This window comes from Juglans regia, chromosome 2 (assembly GCF_001411555.2).
Source record: "Juglans regia cultivar Chandler chromosome 2, Walnut 2.0, whole genome shotgun sequence".
Taxonomy (NCBI): Eukaryota; Viridiplantae; Streptophyta; class Magnoliopsida; order Fagales; family Juglandaceae; genus Juglans; species Juglans regia.
In genome coordinates, this window is record NC_049902.1 from 28,078,149 (window position 1) to 28,101,000 (window position 22,852).

The window sequence follows — 22,852 nt, forward strand, 5'->3', positions numbered from 1 at the left end:
AAAGCACAGAATTGTCGCAAAAAAAAAAAAAAAAAATGTTGACTGACAGCTCTAGGTCTGCACGTGTGAATCGTGTCTATCCAAACCGGTGCGGACTGGCACTAACTTCGTGCGTGACAATGGAAAGTTTTTTATTTTTTATTTTTGTTGAAGTTCTGGAATTTTTTATTTTTTATTTTTTATATACAGATGTTTTTATGCTGATTAATGTGATAATCATAATCAGCCCATTATAATTTATATTTTTTTAACAAATAAATATTGAGGGGAGGAATATACGTACTGCACGTGTAACGTTACAGTAATAGTTATACTGTACAAACCGTTGTCCACCCACAGTCTCTCTCCCTCTCTGATTCTCAGTTCCTCTCACCCCCCGTGTCTCGGACTCTCTCTCTGTGGAGGCACAGCAGCAAATCGAAGCAGTAATCTCAGTTAAACAAAATTCTCGGCATTCTTAAGCAGGACGATGTGAAGCAGATCCACATCTCCATCCGAAGAAGCTCATCGGTCTCTCTCTCTCTCTCGATCTCTCCGAAACCTTACAAAACATAAAAACATTGTAAGAAATGTCGAAAATTAAAACTAAAAATGAAAAAATTATTTCGTCCCTTTCCTTTTACGGTGTTAGCTTTGTTACCTTTTCCATTTCCGGTTATTTTTTGTTTTTTTTGGACCACATTTTTTACTCTCTTTTTAATTTATTTTTATCTTTCGGTTAAGATTTTTTGATCGAGGATCAAAGGACTGCTCGTCGTGAGTGGATCATGGCCGCTGTTGAGAATGCTGGGGTGGCGTTGGGGCTGAGCGTGGGCTCCTCGAGCCGAAGCTTCGATTCTCCACAAGAATCAGGTGGTGCAGCTTCGGCACCTTCGCCATCATTCAATGGTCACGATCAGACCAACCACAGCCACGTTCGACACCTTAGCGACTCCCAGAGCTCACACAACAACAGCGACGGCCCGATTCTGATGCCCCATCACGATCAGCCGCTCTACATTACGGCCCCGGCGCACGTTAACGGCGGCCACATGCCCCAGAAGAGCTTTGATGTGAAGATCGGGGCCCCCCGATCCAACGGCGGGGATTTGGAGAGGAATGGGGACGCTATGGCCGGCGGCGGAGAGAGCCTCAACCGGGACATGAGGGAGTTGCAGGAGCTGTTCTCGAAGCTGAACCCCATGGCCGAGGAGTTTGTGCCTCTATCTCTGGTGGGTTTGAATGGTGGGTTCTACGCTAATAACTTGGAAATGCAAGGCAACAACAGGAATGGATTTGTTAACGGCAACGCTGGCCGACGGGTATGTATATGTATCATTTCCCTTTCTTTTTCTTCTCGACCCTTCGTTTGGTGCCCGAGAAAAAGAAGGAAAAAGAACATAAAAATGATAGCTTTTAGTTTCTAGCAGTATTTTGGCTTTTGAAGCTTGATAATTTTGTGCTAGGGCTGAGTTCATTGGAGGGTGTTGTTTTCACAGGTTCAAAGGCTAATAGGGTTTAGGATTCTGGGTTTAGGATTAAATGTTTCTTGGTGGGTGTTTGTCTCAGAGGAAGAACTATAATCAAGGGAAACGGAGGCTGAACACCAGGACAAGTTTGGCTCAGCGAGAGGAGTCCATTCGGAGGACTGTGTATGTGTCTGACATTGATCAACAGGTATGACATAATAGGCGTTCGGGGTTGTCAATTCTTATCTGTAGTTCATGGTTTATGTCTGTGTCAACTGTCTGTCAGTGAGTAGAACATTTATGTTTTGGGTTTTTGGGAGATAGGTCACTGAAGAACAGCTTGCAGCTCTGTTTGTCAACTGTGGACAGGTAATGGAACTTTCTCTACTTGCGGTTTTAGCATATGGTGGCTGAGATTTTGGTCTTGAACAAGTGCTTTTTATGTGTGAAGGTTGTTGACTGTCGTATATGTGGTGACCCCAATTCTGTTCTTCGTTTTGCATTTGTTGAGTTTACTGATGAAGGTAATGTGAAGTTATATGATGCATGGTTATAAAAAAAAAGTTACATGGTGCGTATTTATAGAGTTTTTGGGGGTGGTGAAGATATATGATGGTTAGTTGATCAGTTGTTCTGTTTTTTTATGCAGAAGGTGCAATGGCTGCCTTAAATCTGTCAGGGACAATGCTTGGATTCTACCCTGTGAGAGTGCTGCCTTCTAAAACAGCTATTGCACCAGTTAACCCGACTTTTTTGCCTAGGGTGAGGGAGCCCTATTATCAACATTTCATTTTTCATCATCCACAGTTGCTTGATTATGTATTGATTTGACTAGTTATTTTGATTCCAGACTGAAGATGAACGTGAGATGTGTGCAAGAACTATATATTGTACAAATATTGACAAAAAGGTGATCTTTTTTAGTATTTTATTGTTAAATATTGTCCATGGCTAGGCCTGCAAAAGCCTTATTAGATAATTCTCTGGCATGTTTTGCACAGGTTTCTCAAGCTGATGTTAAACTCTTTTTTGAATCAGTATGCGGAGAGGTTTGTGATCATCCTTAACATAACTGAAACTTCTATTTCTTCTTGATCTTATGATGATCATTTGTAAGGAATGCACTAGTGAGGATAACATTTATTTATTTAATTATTTTTTTATGCAGGTTTATCGCTTGAGGCTACTAGGGGACTATAACCATTCCACTCGTATCGCTTTTGTTGAGTTTGTTATGGTAATTACTTATTTTTCTTGATTAGTGCATGCTGAAACTTTTTGCTTTCCATATGTATTTTTGTCTATAAAAGGGTCAAACTTGTGAAGCTAGGGGGCTTAAACATGTATTTGAAAATGAATGGTGGGTTTTCAAATGACCAGCTGTTCAAAAGAAAATTCTAGTGACTTAGCTTTAGTTCTAGATCTATAGTATAGTCCAAATGCTGTAAATGGTTGACAAGAATCGCTTCTGTGGACAGTAAGGGTTTTGGTGTTGAGTTACCTGTCAAGTTGCAGCCTGGTGGTCAAAGAACGAGCTCGGGATAGGTGTAGACTCAGACGTCCTGTGTGCAATTCTGGATTAGGAGGTCCCCTGGATTACCTGATACACAATTGTGACAAATGGGATTGTGTATCAGGGCCTTACTCCCTATGGGTGGGTTCGATGGTCCCTTTCTTCGTGAGGTTACATGTCATTAAAAAAGGGTTATGTATTGAGTTATTGGATGAGCCTTCATGGTTACTCTCAATAGCATAGTTTGCCATCCTCTTTAACCATTGAGCCCCTTGAATTAATCCTGATTGTGTTAAGATTGGAATGAGATGGTCTAAACTATGTTCATGGATCGGTTTTGTTTGTTCTGCAAAAATTATGTCGATTTTGAGTTATTATCATGAAACCTCTTCTTTTATTGTAGCTTCCATTAATAATGTTTATCAACAGTGGTATTTGTGATTGCACATTGCTGTCTTATTAAGTAAAATCAAGGTTATGTAGAAATTGGTGATGTTTTTGGGTATATCCCATCTAGTGGTGGATCCAGAAATTCATTTTAAGGGAGGTGGTGACTAGTGTTATAATAATATAGATATTTGTTTCACAATATATATTGTACCATATACACAATACAAAAGCGCATTATAAACACAAGTAACAATACTAAAATATTTTTATTGGTATATATCAATTTAGGAATATATGGTGTGCATTTATGGAAATAAATGATCACAAATTACAAACAAGGGTTCTCCGATCCCTCTGTAACAAAAAGGAATCAATGGGGGACACTCTTAATATGTTCAGTGCACCCAGGACTTTTTCGTCCTTTTTATAAAAAAGAAAAATCATGCATACAAAATGGAACAAGGGGAAAAGATTTTGCCTTCCCCTTTCCCCCCAACATTTGCCTCTGATTCTATCAATGTGTTAATAGGTGGTCTGTACTGGTTATTTTTGCTATACGATTAAGGGTCATGGTCTCTTGGACCTCATCATGATTTTATCAACAATCATATAACTTAAAGGATACCCCTGGGCCCTCTAGGTTGTAAATTTGTAATTGTGATGATCTTATGCTAAATTTTTAATACTTGAAGAATTGGTAGATTGTTCTCCTAGAGTTTGAACAATGGGGATACCTCTTTTATTCAATTGAGTGTCCCCCCCTAAGCAGATTTTCATTGTATTGTGTCGAATTATGCTTTTTCAATATATTTTTCTTTTTATTCCTGGTTTAATTTACAAGGTGTGGCTTCCCTTGTTTGGAAGAAAAATTTCATTCTAGTTAGTCTGAAGATTCTGAAGGATGGTGTGAGAGTGTATTCATGGTTCTTTTTGCACCCATATTTATTCTTGCCAAAAATGATTGTTTATATGGCTGTCAAGAGATAAATAGTAAATAAGTATCATAATTACTATAAAATGTAACGTTGGTTCAACACATCTAAGTAGGATAAAGGTGTGGATTTGATTAGACCAAGAAGTCATGCTTAGTGGGTCATAAAAATGAGAAGTGTTTTAAGCCAACTATAGTGGTGAGGAATTTCGGAGCAAGAATAGTCAGTTTGATTAAATTGGTGGACTGACAAGAAAAATAATTGTTTTTGATTAGTAAGAAGTTATATTAATCCACGTAAAAAGGCAATGCCCAAGTACACGGGAAGTGTACAAGAAAAAACGACTGACAAGAAAAATAATTGGTGCTCTCAATCCAGAAATAAGGTAGGCAGAGGGTAAAATGTGATGGTCTGTGCAATATTGAAGAATCTTGATCAAAGAAGAAAAAAAATCTTGACCCATTCCTTGATATGCAAACAATATAGATTTGGCCTACATCTTCATTGAGTTTCATATATGAGTTGACACGATATGAGCCATTTTGGCTAACATAAGTTCAGCAGCTTTCACATTCTGTGGCTTGCTTATCTGCTCACTTTGTTTCCCAACAAAATACTGCTAATGTCAGGATGGATCCCTATTGTGGTACACTTGTCCAATGCCATTTTTTAAATTGCATCAATACTACATTAACCAAATGAACACACTATTTTTTCACTTAACTTGAACGTTCTTAGTCACTGCATTATTTTATTAACCTTTCTTAACCAGAATTATTAAATGTCGTCCTGATATCTACATGGCAAACATGATCTATTGCACTGACATTTTGGAGCCCTATTTAAAAAGACCAAATGCCTTAAGAGAGTTGCCATGGGAGAGCAGATAATGGGTTTCAGGTTGGGCTTTTTTACTCTATATAATTTCTGTTGATGGGTTCATAGACTATATAATCGTGAAGAGAGGTACAGCTTTGTAGTGTATTATTTGGGTCCAAGGTTGCTTTATAATGCCCTATTGGTTACAGTCTATGAATTATGCCATCCACAATTTGGTAAAAACATTTTTTTTTCAAAAGATACCTTCTATTTTATGAAATTTGACTTTAGATTAAGTAAAAGCTTTGTTTGAAACTTTAGAGAGATGTTTGCAAGAGTTTTCCCCATTCCTTTTTGTTCAAATGTCTGATGTTCATAGCACTATGTCTGTTCTTTGTTATAGAGATGTGATACTTGAGAGTTATTTAGCCTTTGTAAAGAACAATTGAAGATTTCAGATTATTACGACATCCCCAGAAGTGTTATATAACCTTGTGCTATTGTTGGATTTATGAGAATTTTGATCAAATTATAACTGGCGATCAATTCATTAGATTTGGAAATTAGTGTTTATTTTTAGAAGTTCCAGTACTACCTACAAGGCAGCTCTGTGCTGAGCTGTGCTGAGCATGATACTTGGTCTCAAGAGACCTGTTAGTAGTTGGTTTTATCTTAGCACTGGTGCTTTTCTGGATGAATGAAAGTCAAAGGGTTGCTTGTGCAAAGCTTATTTATAGTCTGGCTCAATCAAAAGCCCATAGTGAATTAAATTATGCCTGTTAATTGAGTATTATAGGCTTCCTTTAATTTATTAGATATTATGTCCTGCCTATAAATCGAGAGTTGATATTTTTGTTGTGCAATAAACTTTCTGGCACTTCTTGAAGTGGTTCAGTCCCATTCGGGGGTGGAGTTATATTTAATAAGTTAACTTCCACGTCTGGTCCCTCTTAAAGTGGGTCTTGGAGTTATTTACCAATAAAATTAGGTTTAAACAGTTCTGGTGGAAAAATATAGTCACATGTTTGCATTGATATGTACACATGCATGTCTTAGGCAGACTGGATTATGTTATGATTTGCGGTTGATGAGAATAAAGTGGTTAGGATCACATTGTAAGGTCATGTTGTTTGGTGTTTTTGTGATTGGCTGCTCTGTATCACTGATGATCATAAAATTGATTATTTTAAGTGGGGTTTAGGTTGCATGCGATATCTACTCGTGGTTTGACTTGAAAGCTATGAGAAGTACTACAGCCACAAAAGGATTACATAAAAGTAATTCTAAAGACTAACATGACTTCATATGATATGTTAGATTTACTTTACAATAAAAATAGTTTTACAATTTAATGTACCACATCATGTCATGTCAATTTGTGAGTTTTGTTTTGTATGATTTCTTTGTGGCTAAAGTAATTCTCGAAAGCTATATTGGTGGCTTTATTGAATGTCAATATAAACATAAGATATTTTTCTACTTGCAGGCTGAAAGTGCAATTGCCGCTCTAAACTGTAGTGGTGTGGTTCTGGGTTCCCTGCCAATAAGGTCTTGCTTGCTCTTTCATTCCCCCAACCACATTTTTTAAGTTTTAACTTGAAATATTTTGTATAATAATTTTTGGTGTTGTGTACAATCAGGGTAAGCCCATCAAAGACGCCCGTCCGTCCACGTGCTCCTCGTCTTCCCATACATTGAACACCTCCGGCTCTCTCGACTGATTCACTGTTCTGGTTTATATATATATATTCAAATACACACACACACCCCATGTAAAGATGTTTTCCATCTGTGGTCTGTCTATTCCTCTGCTTCGATGATGTGCCATCTTTTGTTATCATAGGGTTCATGCTTTGTCTATCCTAGCATATGTAGAGTTGGACAGGACCTCGGAGGCCTTGGAAGATTTTATATATACTTCTGCTCATTACTATGGATTGGGATACTCCCTAGATTAAACACTACACATAATTTTCCGAATCGCAAACATCTTACTTAATAGTGTCTTTCTGACACCATTTGAAAAGAAAAACAAGTCTTTCGTGACACTAATAAAGTGGTCCTTTTGTTCTGCAAAGTTGCAGTTTCTCCTAGAGAGGTGTTTCAAAGATAGCTTGACAGTCATATGGCTGCTTTGCTGTGCACACGTGCACACATAGAGCTAGGCCCGTGCCGTGGGCACGCACATGCACATTTTACCCACCAAGTTTTATGCTCTGCTTCAACACAAGGATTGAATACGTCTATTGACGGTATCATCCGCAACCTGTTTATTATATATATAGAGCAGAATCCTTACTAATTTACTAGCTGCTAATTGTCTTCGGGTCATATTTACTTGCCGGATTTTGAGAACTGCGGATTTTATGTGACCACTTTGGTGTTATTATTACTCCATATAACGAAAATAAACAGAATATACTTTCAAATGATACATCCATATCATATCAGACCATCATCATAAGGAATGTGCTGACATTAGTTATAATTTGAAATAGTAGCCTCTTCGTAAAATCTGCTGCATTCATGTAGCTATGTGACATAGGAGCTTATTGGCATTCATGTCAGTGTGTAAGAAAGGCTTAAAGGTGTAGCAGGCATCTCAATGATATCCCATCGACGAGCAGCTGGAATGCATCGTTTATCTTCTCAAATGGAAGCTCATGCGTGATAAACTCATCCAAATTCACCACCTGAAATTAACCCAAACATGAGAGACTGACATGTTTGGAATTACTGGGAAAAATATCATATGCAGAGACTTCAGCAGAAGTGTTAAAGATACCGACCCCCTTCATGCATTGTTGAGCAAAATGAGGCAGTTGGGTCTTCCCTTTGAAGCCTCCAAAGACCGATGCGATTATACTGCGACCAGCAAACAACTCCATTGGATGTAGAGGAAGCATTCTTGGGGTTGGATGGATTCCCAACACTACTGTCAATCCCCAGCCCTGCTCATTAACAACAGCCCAACAGCAAAAGACAGACAAATTAAAAAACGCAGAATTTTTGTTGCTGTTGAATGAAACAAGAAGAAATATTACAAACCTCATGGGAAGACAAGAAAGCCTCCCGTATAACATCCAAATTTCCTGCACACTCAAAGCTGTAGTCCACGCCTCCTCCTGCCATTTCCCTGATAATCTGCCACAACAAAGTAGTGTCATGAATATATATTATGTATATGAAAAATTTCTGTGATGATGGTGATTAATCACAAACCTCATGCACTGGCTTCTCCTGATCCCTTGGATTTATAGTGTCAGTGATTCCCATTGCTCGGCCTACACATCAGATAAGGTCAGCACTGATCATTCATTCCCTGTACATATGATTGCTCTTCCAACGAAGCATAAACAAACATATACAGAGCACGTTGCCTCCAGAGTGCAACAGAGAGAGAGAGAGCCAAGAAGGCAAGAAATATTTAAGCATGAGACTACCTTTGATGAATTTGTTGGGGTTGACATCAACACCAATTATCTTTGATGCTCCTCGTGATCGTGCCCCTTCTGCAACCTACACGTGCCATATTTTTAATTGCATATTAGTTTATTACTCGATCTGGAAATAGAAATGTGTCTAAAAAAATCAATTAACTTACTGCAAGTCCCACTGCGCCCAAGCCAAAAATTGCCACACTTGATCCTGCCTTTACATCGGCTGTATTCCATGCAGCTCCAACTCCTTGATCAGGTTCCACGCATTTCAAGTTTCCAAACAGAGCATAGTCAGGGATATCAATACCTGATTCGGCATCTTGCACTTCTTTCCAAAAAGCATGAAAGATGGGGGCAATTGGTGCTGGACTTTTGACTTGGATTATTACTAATCAAGGCCCTCGTTTGAACTTTGAATTGCATGTGACATGCCGTCAGCTTATTACTATTTTAATATTAAAGTGTATATTTATATTAATTATGTGACGTATTTTTTTGTCACTTCATATCCCAAAAGTCCATATAATTTAAAATTCATTATTTTCCTCAAAGTCGGCATTATTATTATTATTATTATTTTTAAGAGTCATAGGCAATATTGCAGTAAAATACTCGAGCATCATGGGTACTATTTTTGCAGTAAAACTTTCACCCTCGAATCAATAGGTATTTTTTACATTTTTCTTCATAAAATTAACAATACTATCGTCTAGGTAGTAGCTATGATGGATGAAAAATACGTTTTTTTTTTATCCCCTACTTTGAAATATTAGGGGTCGGGGGGCCAGCCTCTTACCGGTAGAAACGCCGCAGCTGAGCAAGGTCATCTTCTTGAGGGGAGCCGCAGGGTCAACCTTGACGACGCATGCGGACTCGAGCACCGTGTACTCGCTGAAAGTGGAGGTGTTGAGGAAATGGCATATGGGTTTCCCGTCTTTAAGCGTCGAAAACCTGCTCTTTCCGTCGCTCACCATCACGGTCTTGAAAGGGTTCACCCCAGATCTCTCGCACATATTCGTTTTCTCGCGCTTGCAGTAGATGCAGTCTCCACACTCTCCGTTGAATATAGGAACGACATGGTCCCCTTCTTTCATGTCTCTAACGCCTTCACCCACGCTCTCAACAATTCTGCATGCAAGCGCCGGCCAAGCTTTGTCAATAAAGCTCATTTCTCCAATTTCTAATCCATAACAATAATATAAATTTAGCAACTAGCATATTACCCGGAAGCTTCATGGCCCAGAATACGAGGGTATGCTCGCTGAGCTTCATTCTTCATATAAATATATATGCAGAGTGAGATGGATAATCACTCATCAGAGAAATCTCATAAACAGGGTCAAATTTATGAACAAAAAGATGTTTTAATTTTGTGATTCACGTTTGGGATATATATACGTACCTCGCCTTGCCAAGCGCTGAGATCGGTATGACAGATTGAAGTGAAGAGGATCTTGATTCGAACCTCCATTTTTTGAGGAGGATCTACTCGTACTTGTTCCACCACAAAAGGCTCTCCCGGGCCATAAACAACAGCAGCTTCACCACCCACCCACGCACGGAAAATACAAAATCAACGTTCATTTGTTGCAGATCATAATTTATAAGATAAACATGAATGATGGTGGTGTATGCCTGAGAAAGTGTGTACAGCAAGGCGGTAGTCAAGACTCTTACCCCTGCAAGTGATGACCTTTCCGGCTGTTTCACTTGAATTGAACCAAGTGTTCGTAGGCTTTCCATTCAAGTTTTCCATTTTTTCTCTGTGTTCGATGGTCTCAAACCAGTACTTGGAAATTTAAGGCTGAACACCTTTTTTGTGACTACGGTTCTTATTTCTGACTTACATGTATTTATAGTTCTCATTAATTTGCTTGTGTACCGACAGTACCCCAATTCTTGTCTCCCTCTCTAACACCAATAAAGTCTCACCAATAAATTAACACAAAAGATCACGACGACGCCAGTTGTGCTTGTGCCCATAGGTGGTTTCGGTCCCATTTTATACAATTTTTCTAAATCGAACCGGTATACACGTGATTAAAAATTTAAAAATTAATACTTTCATTTTTTCGATTTATTTCAGATCCGATCTAATTTTATGGATTATCTATATATATATATATATCACCCTAATATTTAAAAGCGTGTATATACATGAACAGTAGTGAATAGTAGCAACCTTTTTTTTTCTTGTTACTTTTTCTCAGTTCTAATTTTATTCTTGTTCTTCTTCTTCGTTCAGTTCCGATTTCCAGTTCCGATTTCCACCCTCAAAATATCTAATCGTTACATACAGATAAATGTAAAATAAATATCTCATCTTTACATATAAGAGATGAAATATCTGATCTACACATTTCATCTCAAATTTACAGAACACAAAATTTACAGAACAATTCTCAAACTCAACTAAGGAAGAAAAAAATTTCCCGTGCTCTTCAGATTTCTTCCCCCCGTTGGTACGATTTTCTCTTCTAATCTCACCTCTAACTTCTCCATTTTGTTTTTCTTTTCTTTTTTTTTTTTTTTTCTGTTTCTCGCATATTTTTTTCTTCTTTCTCCGTGTGGGTTTCGGTGAGGGACACGGAGGCTGCGCGTGGGGGATTCCGAAGGTGGGTGCGATGGTCGGCGCCTTGAAGGGGACTCGTCGGTGGTGGTCGTGAGCTTCGGTGGCCACGTACGGCGGCGTAACGTGAAACAAATGGGTTTCACCCATTTCCGTTCGGTTTCCGTGGGGGAGACGGAGATCTGCGCGTGGCCGACTTCGAAGGTGGCTGGGATGGTCGCCGCCTTGAGGAGGACTCCTCGGTGGTGGTCGTGACCTTCGGCGGCTGCGTACGGCGGCGGAATCTCACAAAAATCCGAGAAACCCATTTCGGTTCTCCTTCCACGGAGGACATCGATGGCTGCGCGTGGGGAAGAGTGGTAGTGCCAGGGATGCTCGTCGGCGTGAGGGGAACAGGCCGGTGTTGGCGGTGACGATGGCCGGGGCTCGACGGCGGCGGGCAGCGCTGGAGGAGAAGGAGCGGTGCTCCCGAATCGCCTAGGAGAGAGAGAGAGTTTACGAATTTGGGATTTTTCTTTAATTTGTCCTATTTATATGTGTTAAATAATAGTAATTTTTTTTTTCTTTACAACTTTACTTTTGTTCTTACTAGAATATTACATTGTTGAATTTTTTACATAGGTTGATCTCCGTGAAGTTGAAAGTGGAAACAATATATCCCAACAACTAGCCACTCATAAAATTATCAAAAGTATGGATCCTTTAACTTTTTAATTTCATACTGTAAATTAATAACTGAATTAATTTATTTTGCTTCTCTGATTTTAGAATTTTTTAAGTCATTTATTTAATATCATTTATTCAATATTTATTCTGTATGAACTTTGAACTATTTCAAATTATAATTTTGAGTTTATTCTTTTTAAATTATTTCAAATTTTCTATTTATTATTCATATAATAAATATTTGATAAAAAAATAATAAAAATTAAAAATAATATGGAATGTAGAGTGTTAGAAGGTTGTGAATATTTTTTTATAATAAATACTACTAACCAGCATAAATAGTAATTAACAATGCTACAGTATGTGATACAATAATAAACAGTACTGAACATTACTCATGAACAATAATAAACAATTACAGTAATAAAAAGTTCTAAACAGTAAAATAAAGCTCCATGAAATTGAAAGTGGAAACAAAATATCTCAACAACTAGCTGCTTATAAAAATATCAAAAGTATAGATCTTTTAACTTTTTATTTTCATACTGTGAACTAATAACTGAAATAGTTTATTTTCCTTCTCTGATTTTAGAATCTTTTAAATCAATTATTTAATATCATTTATTCAATATTTATTCTGTTTGAACTTTGAGCTGTATTAAATTATAATTTCAAAGTTACATATGCATGTTTATAGAAAAAAAAAATTTAAAAATTGTTATAAAATTACCCATAAAATTCTACCGACAAATTTAGTTCTATATGTAAATACTTACATCAATATTTACAGTTTTACCCATATAATTATACATAATCAATTAGTAAAATATTAAAATTTTTAAAAATCGAAAATTCAATTAAATAATTTGATAAAATAGAATAAACATTCAATAAAATTAATATTGTGCATAAACTTGTATTTTAAAATATGCTCCAAGAACAAAATGAAATAAAAATTTTATGAATATTAATAATAAAGTTTGTAAATAATAGAGATGTACTTTCCGATTAAATAATTAAATATCTCAACAACTAGCTGCTTATAAAAATATCAAAAGTATAGATATTTTAACTTTTTATTTTCATACTGTGAACTAATAACTGAAATAGTTTATTTTCCTTCTCTGATTTTAGAATCTTTTAAATCAATTATTTAATATCATTTATTCAATATTTATTCTGTTTGAACTTTGAGCTGTATTAAATTATAATTTCAAATTAAATGTTATTCCAACATATTTAAATGTTATATCTTATTAGTTACATATGCATGTTTATAGAAAAAAAAAATTTAAAAATTGTTATAAAATTACCTATAAAATTCTACCGACAAATTTAGTTCTATATGTAAATACTTACATCAATATTTACAGTTTTACCCATATAATTATACATAATCAATTAGTAAAATAATAAAACTTTTAAAAATCGAAAATTTAATTAAATAATTTGATAAAATAGAATAAACATTCAATAAAATTAATATTGTGCATAAACTTGTATTTTAAATAATTATTAGATTTTAAAAAATGAAATATAACAGTTAAATAAAAATTATTATAAAATTGAAATATTTTCAAATTATAATTTTTTAATCATACATCTTCTGCTATTATTTTACTACTAAACAATTTGTTTTCCTTTTACTATTTATATTTGAATTAAAAACTTCAGAATTTATTCTTATTGCAAAATATGAAATTAAATTAATTCAATCAATCAATATAATTATATAATTTAATTAAAAATAAATTTAATTTTATAAATTCATTCAATTTCAAAAAAAAATTTTAAAATTGCTATAAAATTGCTCATAAAATTCTACTGACAAATTTAGTTCTATATGTAAATACTTACATTAATATTTACAGTTTTACCCATATAATTATACATAATCAATTAGTAAAATATTGAAATTTTAAAAAATCCAAAATTTAATTAAATAATTTGATAAAATAGAGTACACATTCAATAAAAATAATATTGTGCACAAACTTGTATTTCTTCAAGAACAAAATGAAATAAAAATTTTATGAATATTAATAATAAAGTTTGTAAATAATAGAGATGTACTTTCCGATTAAATAATTATTAGATTTCAAAAAATGAAAGTTTAGTAGTGGTATTAATGAAAGTTTTTATATATATAAACTTGAGACAAGAAATTCTACCGACAAATTTAGTTCTATATGTAAATACTTACATCAATATTTACAGTTTTACTCATATAATTATACATAATCAATTAGTAAAATATTGAAATTTTTAAAAATCGAAAATTTAATTAAATAATTTGATAAAATAGAGTACACATTCAATAAAATTAATATTGTGCATAAACTTGTATTTTAAAATATGCTTCAAGAACATAATGAAATAAAAATTTTATGAATATTAATAATAAAGTTTGTTAAAATATTTTTAAATTATAATTATATAATTATACTTCTTTTACTATTATTTTACTACTAAGCAAATTTTTTTTCCTTTTGCTATTTATATCTAAATTAAAAACCTCATAATTTATTCTGAAAAAAAAAGTTTTCATACCAAGGATTCATTTCTTGCCAAATGCAGACGACAATAGTGGTTTTCCATTCAAAAGAACACAATTTCCTATCAGATTAAGTTTTGCAATGACAATAAATAAAGCACAAGGACAGACATTAGATTTTGTTGGTGTATACTTGCCTCAACCTGTATTTTGTCATGGCCAACTCTATGTAGCACTATCAAGAGCCAAGACTTCTGCTTCAGTAAAAGTTCTTATAAGACCAGTATCAACTCAAGATTGTGAAGAAGCTGAAACAAATAATATTGTTTATAAAGAATTACTAACACTAGCATATCCATCATAAACTTCTGTAAGTAATCAAATTTCAATATATACCTCTCAATTGAATACAATTTATTTTTCCATTATGTAATTTTCAGAACTTCCTGTTTTTCTATTATTGAAATTGTCTTATTTAAATTCAATTGTTTAAATTAATATTTTTTTCTCTTCATTTATAAGTAGGCTTCAACATGCGGACTATCTATACATCAATCAAAGACATTACTCCAAGTACAAGAAATTGGAGCATCAAGATGATTGTGTCAGACAAATCTCCCAAACGTACTGCACAACATTCACCGACAAAATATCAAAATCTGACATTGATAGACCCTGAGGTAACACATTGATATCATTATCATTCTTGCAAAAATATGCTTAATATTTATATTATATTCCTTCACATGATATATCCAAAATAAATATGTTTTCCCCTTACAACATAGATTCATTCTAACTATATTCTCAGATTAAATCTTATATATATTTAATAAATACTATTTTACAATCAATAGAATAGAAATAACTATTCATTTATACAATATTATGCAGGGCAACCGACTACAAGCAACAATTTTCGGCAAAGATATAGACCTACGTAATGACATGTTGCACATCTTCCGGTCTTACTACATCAGTAATGCTTATGTTAAGCCTTTAGATCCCAGGCATAGAATTGAAGCGCATGAATACCAGTGGATCTTAAATTCAAGAACAATCATCGAAAACATTCCAGATGAATGAAGTGGAATTACAACCACCAGAATATGATATTATCCCATTCACCAATCTGCATGAGTACAAAGACACTGGAACTGAAATAGGTAAATATCACATCGATATATTTAACGTACATCTTGATACTCTTATTCAGTTTTCACAAATTTTTTTTTTAACATAATTGGACAGCTATTCTGGCGATCGCAATATACATGAAACCTCCTAGAGAAATTACCTCAATACATGGGCCAACAAAAATTCAAGAAATATATGTTATCGACCAGACGTAAAAAAGATTTCTCAACTATATATGTGATATTAATAAATTCTTTAATTAACTTATTTTCAATACTATTTCATCATGCTACACTTTTAAATACTTTCTCCTAAAATTTACAGCCTAATGCCCATATGGTTGACTATGTGGAGTCGATTTGTGGATGGTGAATGCCGAACAATCTCTGATATTATTGAAGCTAAGCCAACTCTACTCGCAACACGTATAAAAGTTGGTTCATACAATGGTATATTACACAATTTATAATATCAGCATTTATTAAAAATAAAATGTTATTATCTACTAACAAATATCTTTTCTTTATAATATAGGTATCTCTCTTTCGTCTCAACCAACAAGTGTATTTACCTTAAATCCTGTCATCCCTGCTGCAACTCCATTATGTCAATGGTAATTCTTTCTTACTTTATTATATATATATACAATTTGTACCTACTATATCTTTTCCTCCATGATTTCTCTCATTCATTTTAAATTATTCTAAAAATATTTAGGACAATGCTAAATCATGCACTGCTTGAAGAAATCGTCGAAAAAAATCTACATCACACAACGGCATCAGCATCAGCATCGGCATCAAATGTTGACATGAAAGACATAATTAAGTTTGATGATCTTGCTGGTTTTCTTAAATCATTACAGCCAATGACGGTACATTTCTAACCTTATCTTAAGACTACATATTATTTACAACCACTAAAAATATATATCTGTTGCAAAATTAATGCAGAAAGCAAAATTTTGGATTAAAACAACTATTTGTGTGGTTGATCTCCATCAAATATTCTTCTACATGTCCTGCATTGGATGTAAAAAGGGGACTGGATATGAACAAAATGAAAAATTTCAATGTTATCATTGCAAATACATGAGTAATGCACAACCACGGTATACATCTTATATTCATATTTTACGTCGTAAATGTTCCTTTAATCAATTTTATATTATATTCAAATTATTGCTTAATCATTCAGACTAAAAAATATAGTTTGTTTATGAGAAAATATACTTACAACCGTGAATTGCGTAACCGTCGCGTAATCGCTTTGAAAAAAATGAATAAAATATGGGACCCACATGAAAAAAATTAATTTTTTAATAGTGGACTCCACTCTTTTTCAAAGCGATTACGCGGCGGTTACGCACTTCACGGTTGTATGTAGAATTACTCTTTGTTTATATAGCTGTCGAGCTTACATCGACGTTGACGATGGTAATAGACGACTAGGAGCTGTCATGTTTGGTAAAATCGCAGAAGAAGCTCTAGGTTGCACAGCAATCGAACTAATGGAACATACAGGAGAGGTAACCAACTTATTCAAATTCCAATTTATATTTTAAAAACATTTAATTTTAGATATTCAAATAGGAAGTTATTAAAAATATATTTTACATTAAATTTATTCACCATACAGGAACATTTACCGTATATCCAAAATATTGCAAAATTATGTTCAACAAAAAAATGGATCATACAATTGGGTGCAGATTTAGATCAACTCCAAAAACAACGTCACAAAAACTTCAACGTTCTCTCCATAAATGCTGCGAATGAGGAGAACAATGCTGTGAATAAGGAGAACACACCACTTTGAATCCATTATGTAATATTTAGTTATTTCAGACTTTACTTTTAGTAGCAAAAGAAACAATTATGTAATATTTAGTCGTTTTAGACTCTACTTTCAGTAACCAAAAAAACAATTATGTAATATTCACTTTCCTGACTTGCTTAAACATATAGTCTGTCTAAATCTATTATCAGAGACTTTAAACAATTATAGTTTACTTAAACAATTAATTATGTTATCTTCATAGAACTTATCATTAAATTCTCTTATTCTACACTAGATGTTTATATTTTAGAATAACCTAATACAGGGCAAACGTGCATCGCACGTACATACACTACTAGTATATATATATATATATATATATATATATAATAATATGATGTTTATATACACTAAACTATTAATCTATTTATATTATATTATAAGTATATTATTTTATAATAATTAACTCATACTACTATATTATTAAATTTAACTATAGTCTATATAAATTCTAAACTTTTTATATAAATATATATAATCAAATTTATAAATATGTATTTATAAAAAGAATATATATATTATAATTTATTATACCAAAAATATATTTATTATTGATATAATATATATCAAAAGTAAGTTTATATTAATAATTTAATATTAATATTTGTGTAAGATTTAAATTTTATGTTATAAGATTAAATTTATATGTTATATCAATAGACTTGAATAATAAGATTATAATTTCATGTTATATTAATTAATTAGTAATTTATAAACATATAATATAATATAAAAAATTATAAATATATATAGGGGTTAATTATACTTTGCCCCCTCCAACTATCACCTAATTCACAATGTGACCCCGAAATTATTAATTGCATCAAAGTGGACCATCTTTCTATCAAAACGTCCCAATCCTCCCTTCCGTCTACAATGAGTGTTAAATCGAACAGAAGACTCACCCACGTGCTTCTCACATGCTAATTCTTTAATACAAAGACAAAATCACCCCACACTCCATCGGCTTCCATTTCTCCAAACTGAACTTCATATCCAAAAATCCCCAAACTCCATGGCCAAAACGACTCGTTTTATTAATGCCCAAAAACGGTTTTGTTTCAAAGTGAAGAACGTTTGGCTTAAGCCATTGGGAGCGATGGAGAAATAAGTTAGGGCAGACTGCAAAGAAGGTGGGCAATGACGAACCATAGCAAAGCTGCCAACCACGGTGTGAGCTTGTTAGACCTCCACGTCGAGTTGCCTCTATAGATGCCGCACATGTCCTAGTCATGGTGGGAACATGCACCCTGGCTAGCCAACAAACATGCCTTGGCTCGTGGGGTGACACGCATGGGGCGCCTATCATGCATGCATGCCTTGGCCCGCGTGATGGCACTCATGGGGCGCCCAGCATGCGGGCTAGCGAGGCTAGTATGCGCCTGCCCATGGGCGCAGCCATGTGCTGCGCGCCCATGCCCACAACACAACACTGCGCACCCATGCACGCGGCATTGCACGCAACAGCGTGCCGCGCGCCCTTGCGCATTCCAGTGCGTAGGCCTATGCGCACGCTAATGGACCGCGTGGCCCTGCACGCGCCCATGCGCCGCACGGCCAGCCCAGCCAGCGAGGTTAGTGGCATGCTGCATGGCATGCCATCCAGCGCACGGTCCCAAGCCGTGCCTTGCGGAGCAGGCCAGTGGCATGCCCATCAAACATGCAATCTAGCGCACAGCTCCAGCCCGTGCCTTGCAGAGCAGGTCAGTGGCATGCCCACCAGGCATAACATCTAGCGCATGGCTCCAGCCCATGCCTTGCAGCCAGCGCCTAGGCCACCAGCTTGGGCCATGCAGTGCATCCACATGGCTCACCATCAGCAAGTCATGCGGCACTACCTAGTCATGGACCAGCCCGAAGACCAACATGCAACTACTTAGCCCACCATGGGTCCATGCATGTCACGTTCAAGAGTGGTCCATGCCACTATCTTATTACTTTTTTATTTATTTAATTATTATTTATTTCCAAGGGACCTATTGGGAGTTTATAAGTTGTAACTCTTATAAATAGGAACCTTAGTAATTTATTTTACATCTTTTGGTAAAACTCTTAGAGAGATGACTATTATTTGAGAGATCATAAACGGTGCCTTTGCACTTGGGTTTTTTGGGTGAAATTCGTGAATCCCAAATAGAGGATCACACCTTGCAATTCATTGAATAAGTGTAGTTCATTTATCTTTTTTTCTTGCAACTTGGTGAAATTCGTGAATCCAAGTTGTGTTAATCAATATATGAGGTTTATTCAATTCTTGTACATTTCGTGAATCAAGTATTGGATTATTATTGTTTATGCTTTTGTTCATTCAAGTTCATAAGTATTTTGCTTTTGTTTTTTAGTGTTCTTCATTGTTCTTGGAGTTCTTCATATTTTTGCTTTTCCAAATCCATAAAACCCTAAAGGTCGACCAACACATGTGTTAGTCAACTTTCCATAAATTATTTGCTTCATCTTTGTTGCCCTAGCTGAACCTTGCTTTCATTTGAATTTGAATTCAAATTTCGACATTCATTGCCTTATTTGAGTTGCCTAGCCGCCCATTCCACTTACCATAATTAGAGTTCCTACATTTGAGGAACCCTAATTGACATCATCCTTTCTATAGTCGGCCATATACACTCACCATTGACTTCCAAGATTTTAGGAAACTTTCCTAAAATCCATCACTAGCCATAGTCGACCAACCCTAGTCGCCCAACACTCTTAGCCTAATTTTCAAACCCTAAACCTAGCCCTAGTTGTCCATCACCTTTCCAAACCCTAAATCCAAAGTCCAAGTGGTGCCAACCCTAGCTTCCATTAGTGCTGTGGGCCCCTTACTCCATTGTAGCCAATCACTTCCTTGACCAATTCCATCACTTCATACACCCAACTTCTCCTAAAAGCCTAACCTCACCATACCCAAGTGGTCACCTTGACCATCATTGCTCGAGAACCAAGCAAGAGAAGAACAAGTTTTTGGTCACCACAAGACTACCATTAGTGTGGAGAACTTAGTGTCTAGGGACTTGATCGAGGTCCCTAATAGAGCTGCCGACCACGACGTCGGCGTCCCCTTCGAGCTGTCGGTGACTCTATTGCAGAGGAGTTTTTTGATAGAGCTCTCATTCAAATTGCTTTCTCCATCGTAGGTATCTTAGTGACTGTTAATATTGATAACAAATTTCCCGCCTTGATGTAGCTCAAGAATACTATAAATGATTGTACGTTGTTAGGTGAAAAAATGATTCGAATTTATTGTAGCTCATGAATGCTATAAATGATTGTACATTGTAGTTCAACAATATTCCAGTTTATTTGCCATGATATTGATTCGATACCATGCTTAAATAATGTTCTAGGTTAGTTTGGTAGGATTCTTTTCTCCTTTTGTATAAAGCTGCAGTAATCTATAAAGAATAATATTGATTCAATTCTATAGAGCAGAAATTTTTTGACTCATCAATCTCTTTTTTGACTGTTTCCTTTTTACACTCATAATCCTGACATATTTTAGCAGGTTGTGAAAGATATCTATTGGTTCATCTAGCACAAGCTGGGGTGGTAAAGAACCATTAGATTACTCATTTTGCCATTGCAATCTGTGAGCACGTCTAAGAGTGTCAACTACAGATGATAACTATAAAAGAAAGTTCTGGAGATGCCCATATTGGACTCCTGGTTGTCAACATGGGGGTGGAGACAAGTTTTGTACATTTTTTGATTGGGTAGATGATATTTTTGCTTCACGTGCGGAGATGTCGTTGGCCAGCTACAAGATAGACTTCGGATACTGAGTCGTGAGTTCAAAATTGAGAAGTCCGAATTGGAGGCTAACTTAGTGGTGGAGAGGGAGCACAGGGAGAATATCCAAGAGTTATGTAATAAGTTAAAGAAAAAATCTACAGAATTGGAGGCTAACTTAGTGATGGAGAGGGAGCGCATGGAGCATATCCAACAATTTTTGTATAAAGAGAAGGAAAAATCTAAATATTTGTGCAAGAAATACAATAACTGCATATGGTGTGGTATCATTATAATTGTTCTAGTTGTTGGTGTTATCTGCATGAAAATATCTCATCATGCTTATGAAGGTCGCCATTACTTGATGATAGCGTATGATTGGTTAATGTAATTTTTTGGATGTGTATTGACTGTGGTTGTTGTTTTGAATTTGATTGTTCTATTGGACATCACTTGTTGTATGTAATTTGGTTATGGAGCGAATTTTTTGGCAACAACTTACTGTGTTGATAATCATTTATAATAATGTCACCCTACATATCAAAATCCCTCAATTAGAATGTCACCATAACACCATAAAACAAAAAATGTAAACTATGGATCATTACAACAAAAATTTTCCAATAACAGTAATGTCATTAAACCCTAACTACACCATTACAACAGAAAGTCAATATTGTCAATTTGGTCGCTTCTGTTTTCCCTTTTTATCTTCTTTCATCCTCTCCACACGTGAAGATGACTCTACAACCTTCCCTTTTTTGCACTGATGCATTAGCCTTGGCAGGAGACACTTGGGTGTTGGGTGACAGTTGACCAACTCTGAATTACATGCCTCCCCTTCCAGGATTGCCCTAAGAACACAGTCTTCCTTGTGCTGGATTGCTTGTATCAACATTTAAGTCCACAAACACAGGTCTACATGTACTAGTCTATGAGTGGTGGCCCCCAAGTCTTGCAGACCGCCTCCTGGGTGGTCGTTTGGCCAACATCTTTACACGACCCACATTGGCTTGCAGTTGATTAGTTTGGCCTGCCTGACTTGTTCGCCATGCTGCCTGCGAAGTTTTTGACAGGGGAGTCTGCAAAGTTGGACTTGTTTGCCATGCTGCCTGCGAAGGTGACGACGGTGGAATATGCTTAGTTTGCATAGATTGGGTTGTTGGCTGTAAAGGCTCTGACATTGGAGGTTGTGAAATGATCAAGTACCACATTTAAATGTAAATTAACATTCTCAACATTTTCAAGCAATATGTAAATTATAATACTGTATAGTAAATAAGGAAGAAGTAGCCACTAACTTGTTCATTTGGAAATGAAGGAACTTGAAATTCTGTTGCAGAAGTGAAGGAGGGTGTGCCTGCATTCCCATGCAGACATTTTCTTCTGTTGTGACCAACTTGATTACATCTTGAACAGGTCATATGCACACCAGTTTTCCTCAACTTGTTTGCCCCTTGTTGATCGTCTTCATTTCTTATTCGATGTTTCTTTGGCCTCCCGGGTTGTTTCCTAATCTCAGGAGCAGTGAGCTTCTCGTATGTGATAGTAAGCCACTGATCCTCACTTGGCATAGGGTAAATTAAAGGCTCGTATGCTGCCCTCCCTCCACATCTCCACACTATAGTAATGATGCACATATCCCTTGAGGTCTTGGTCAGAATACACAATACATGTGTATGTATGCGGGCATGGAATATTTATCATGTCTCATCTCAAACATGAGTAGGTCCTCTTTTCCAAATCAACCATATATTGCCTACCAGCATTGTTAACTTCAAACTGACCACATCTTTCATACGTTGGAGTACAATAGATGGACATGTCATGCATAAGTTCAAGTTTCGCAACTATCCAAAGCGTGATTGTATTCTCCCAT

At 35.5% G+C, this 22,852-nt stretch overlaps 2 protein-coding genes across 4 annotated transcripts; one reads left to right on the forward strand and one right to left on the reverse strand.

Moving 5' to 3' along the window:
* Positions 1-291: 291 nt before the first annotated feature.
* LOC109021047 (polyadenylate-binding protein-interacting protein 11) lies at positions 292-7,174 on the forward strand. Of its 3 annotated transcripts, none has more exons than XM_019003583.2 (11): positions 292-562; positions 724-1,301; positions 1,549-1,656; positions 1,773-1,817; positions 1,900-1,972; positions 2,098-2,210; positions 2,299-2,358; positions 2,450-2,497; positions 2,617-2,685; positions 6,589-6,650; positions 6,743-7,174. In XM_019003583.2, exons 2-11 carry the CDS (start codon positions 768-770, stop codon positions 6,798-6,800), a joined length of 1,170 nt encoding a protein of 389 aa, XP_018859128.1. In that variant the 5' UTR covers positions 292-562; positions 724-767; the 3' UTR covers positions 6,801-7,174. The 3 variants fall into 3 exon arrangements, 2 of the variants coding, with proteins under 2 accessions (XP_018859128.1, XP_018859127.1); XR_004800887.1 differs by lacking the exon at positions 6,743-7,174 and adding an exon at positions 2,927-3,102 and having other exon boundaries at positions 313-510; positions 6,589-6,647; XM_019003582.2 differs by having other exon boundaries at positions 313-510.
* A 389-nt stretch (positions 7,175-7,563) lies between these two features.
* LOC109021046 (alcohol dehydrogenase-like 4) lies at positions 7,564-10,379 on the reverse strand. Its single transcript, XM_019003581.2, has 10 exons — positions 10,220-10,379; positions 9,945-10,081; positions 9,766-9,815; positions 9,339-9,670; positions 8,707-8,789; positions 8,546-8,621; positions 8,325-8,386; positions 8,151-8,246; positions 7,892-8,053; positions 7,564-7,795 (listed from the first exon to the last, which is right to left on the reverse strand). The coding sequence occupies exons 1-10, from the start codon at positions 10,296-10,298 to the stop codon at positions 7,685-7,687; spliced, it is 1,188 nt and encodes a 395-aa protein (XP_018859126.1). The 5' UTR covers positions 10,299-10,379; the 3' UTR covers positions 7,564-7,684.
* Between the last annotated feature and the right edge of the window lie 12,473 nt (positions 10,380-22,852).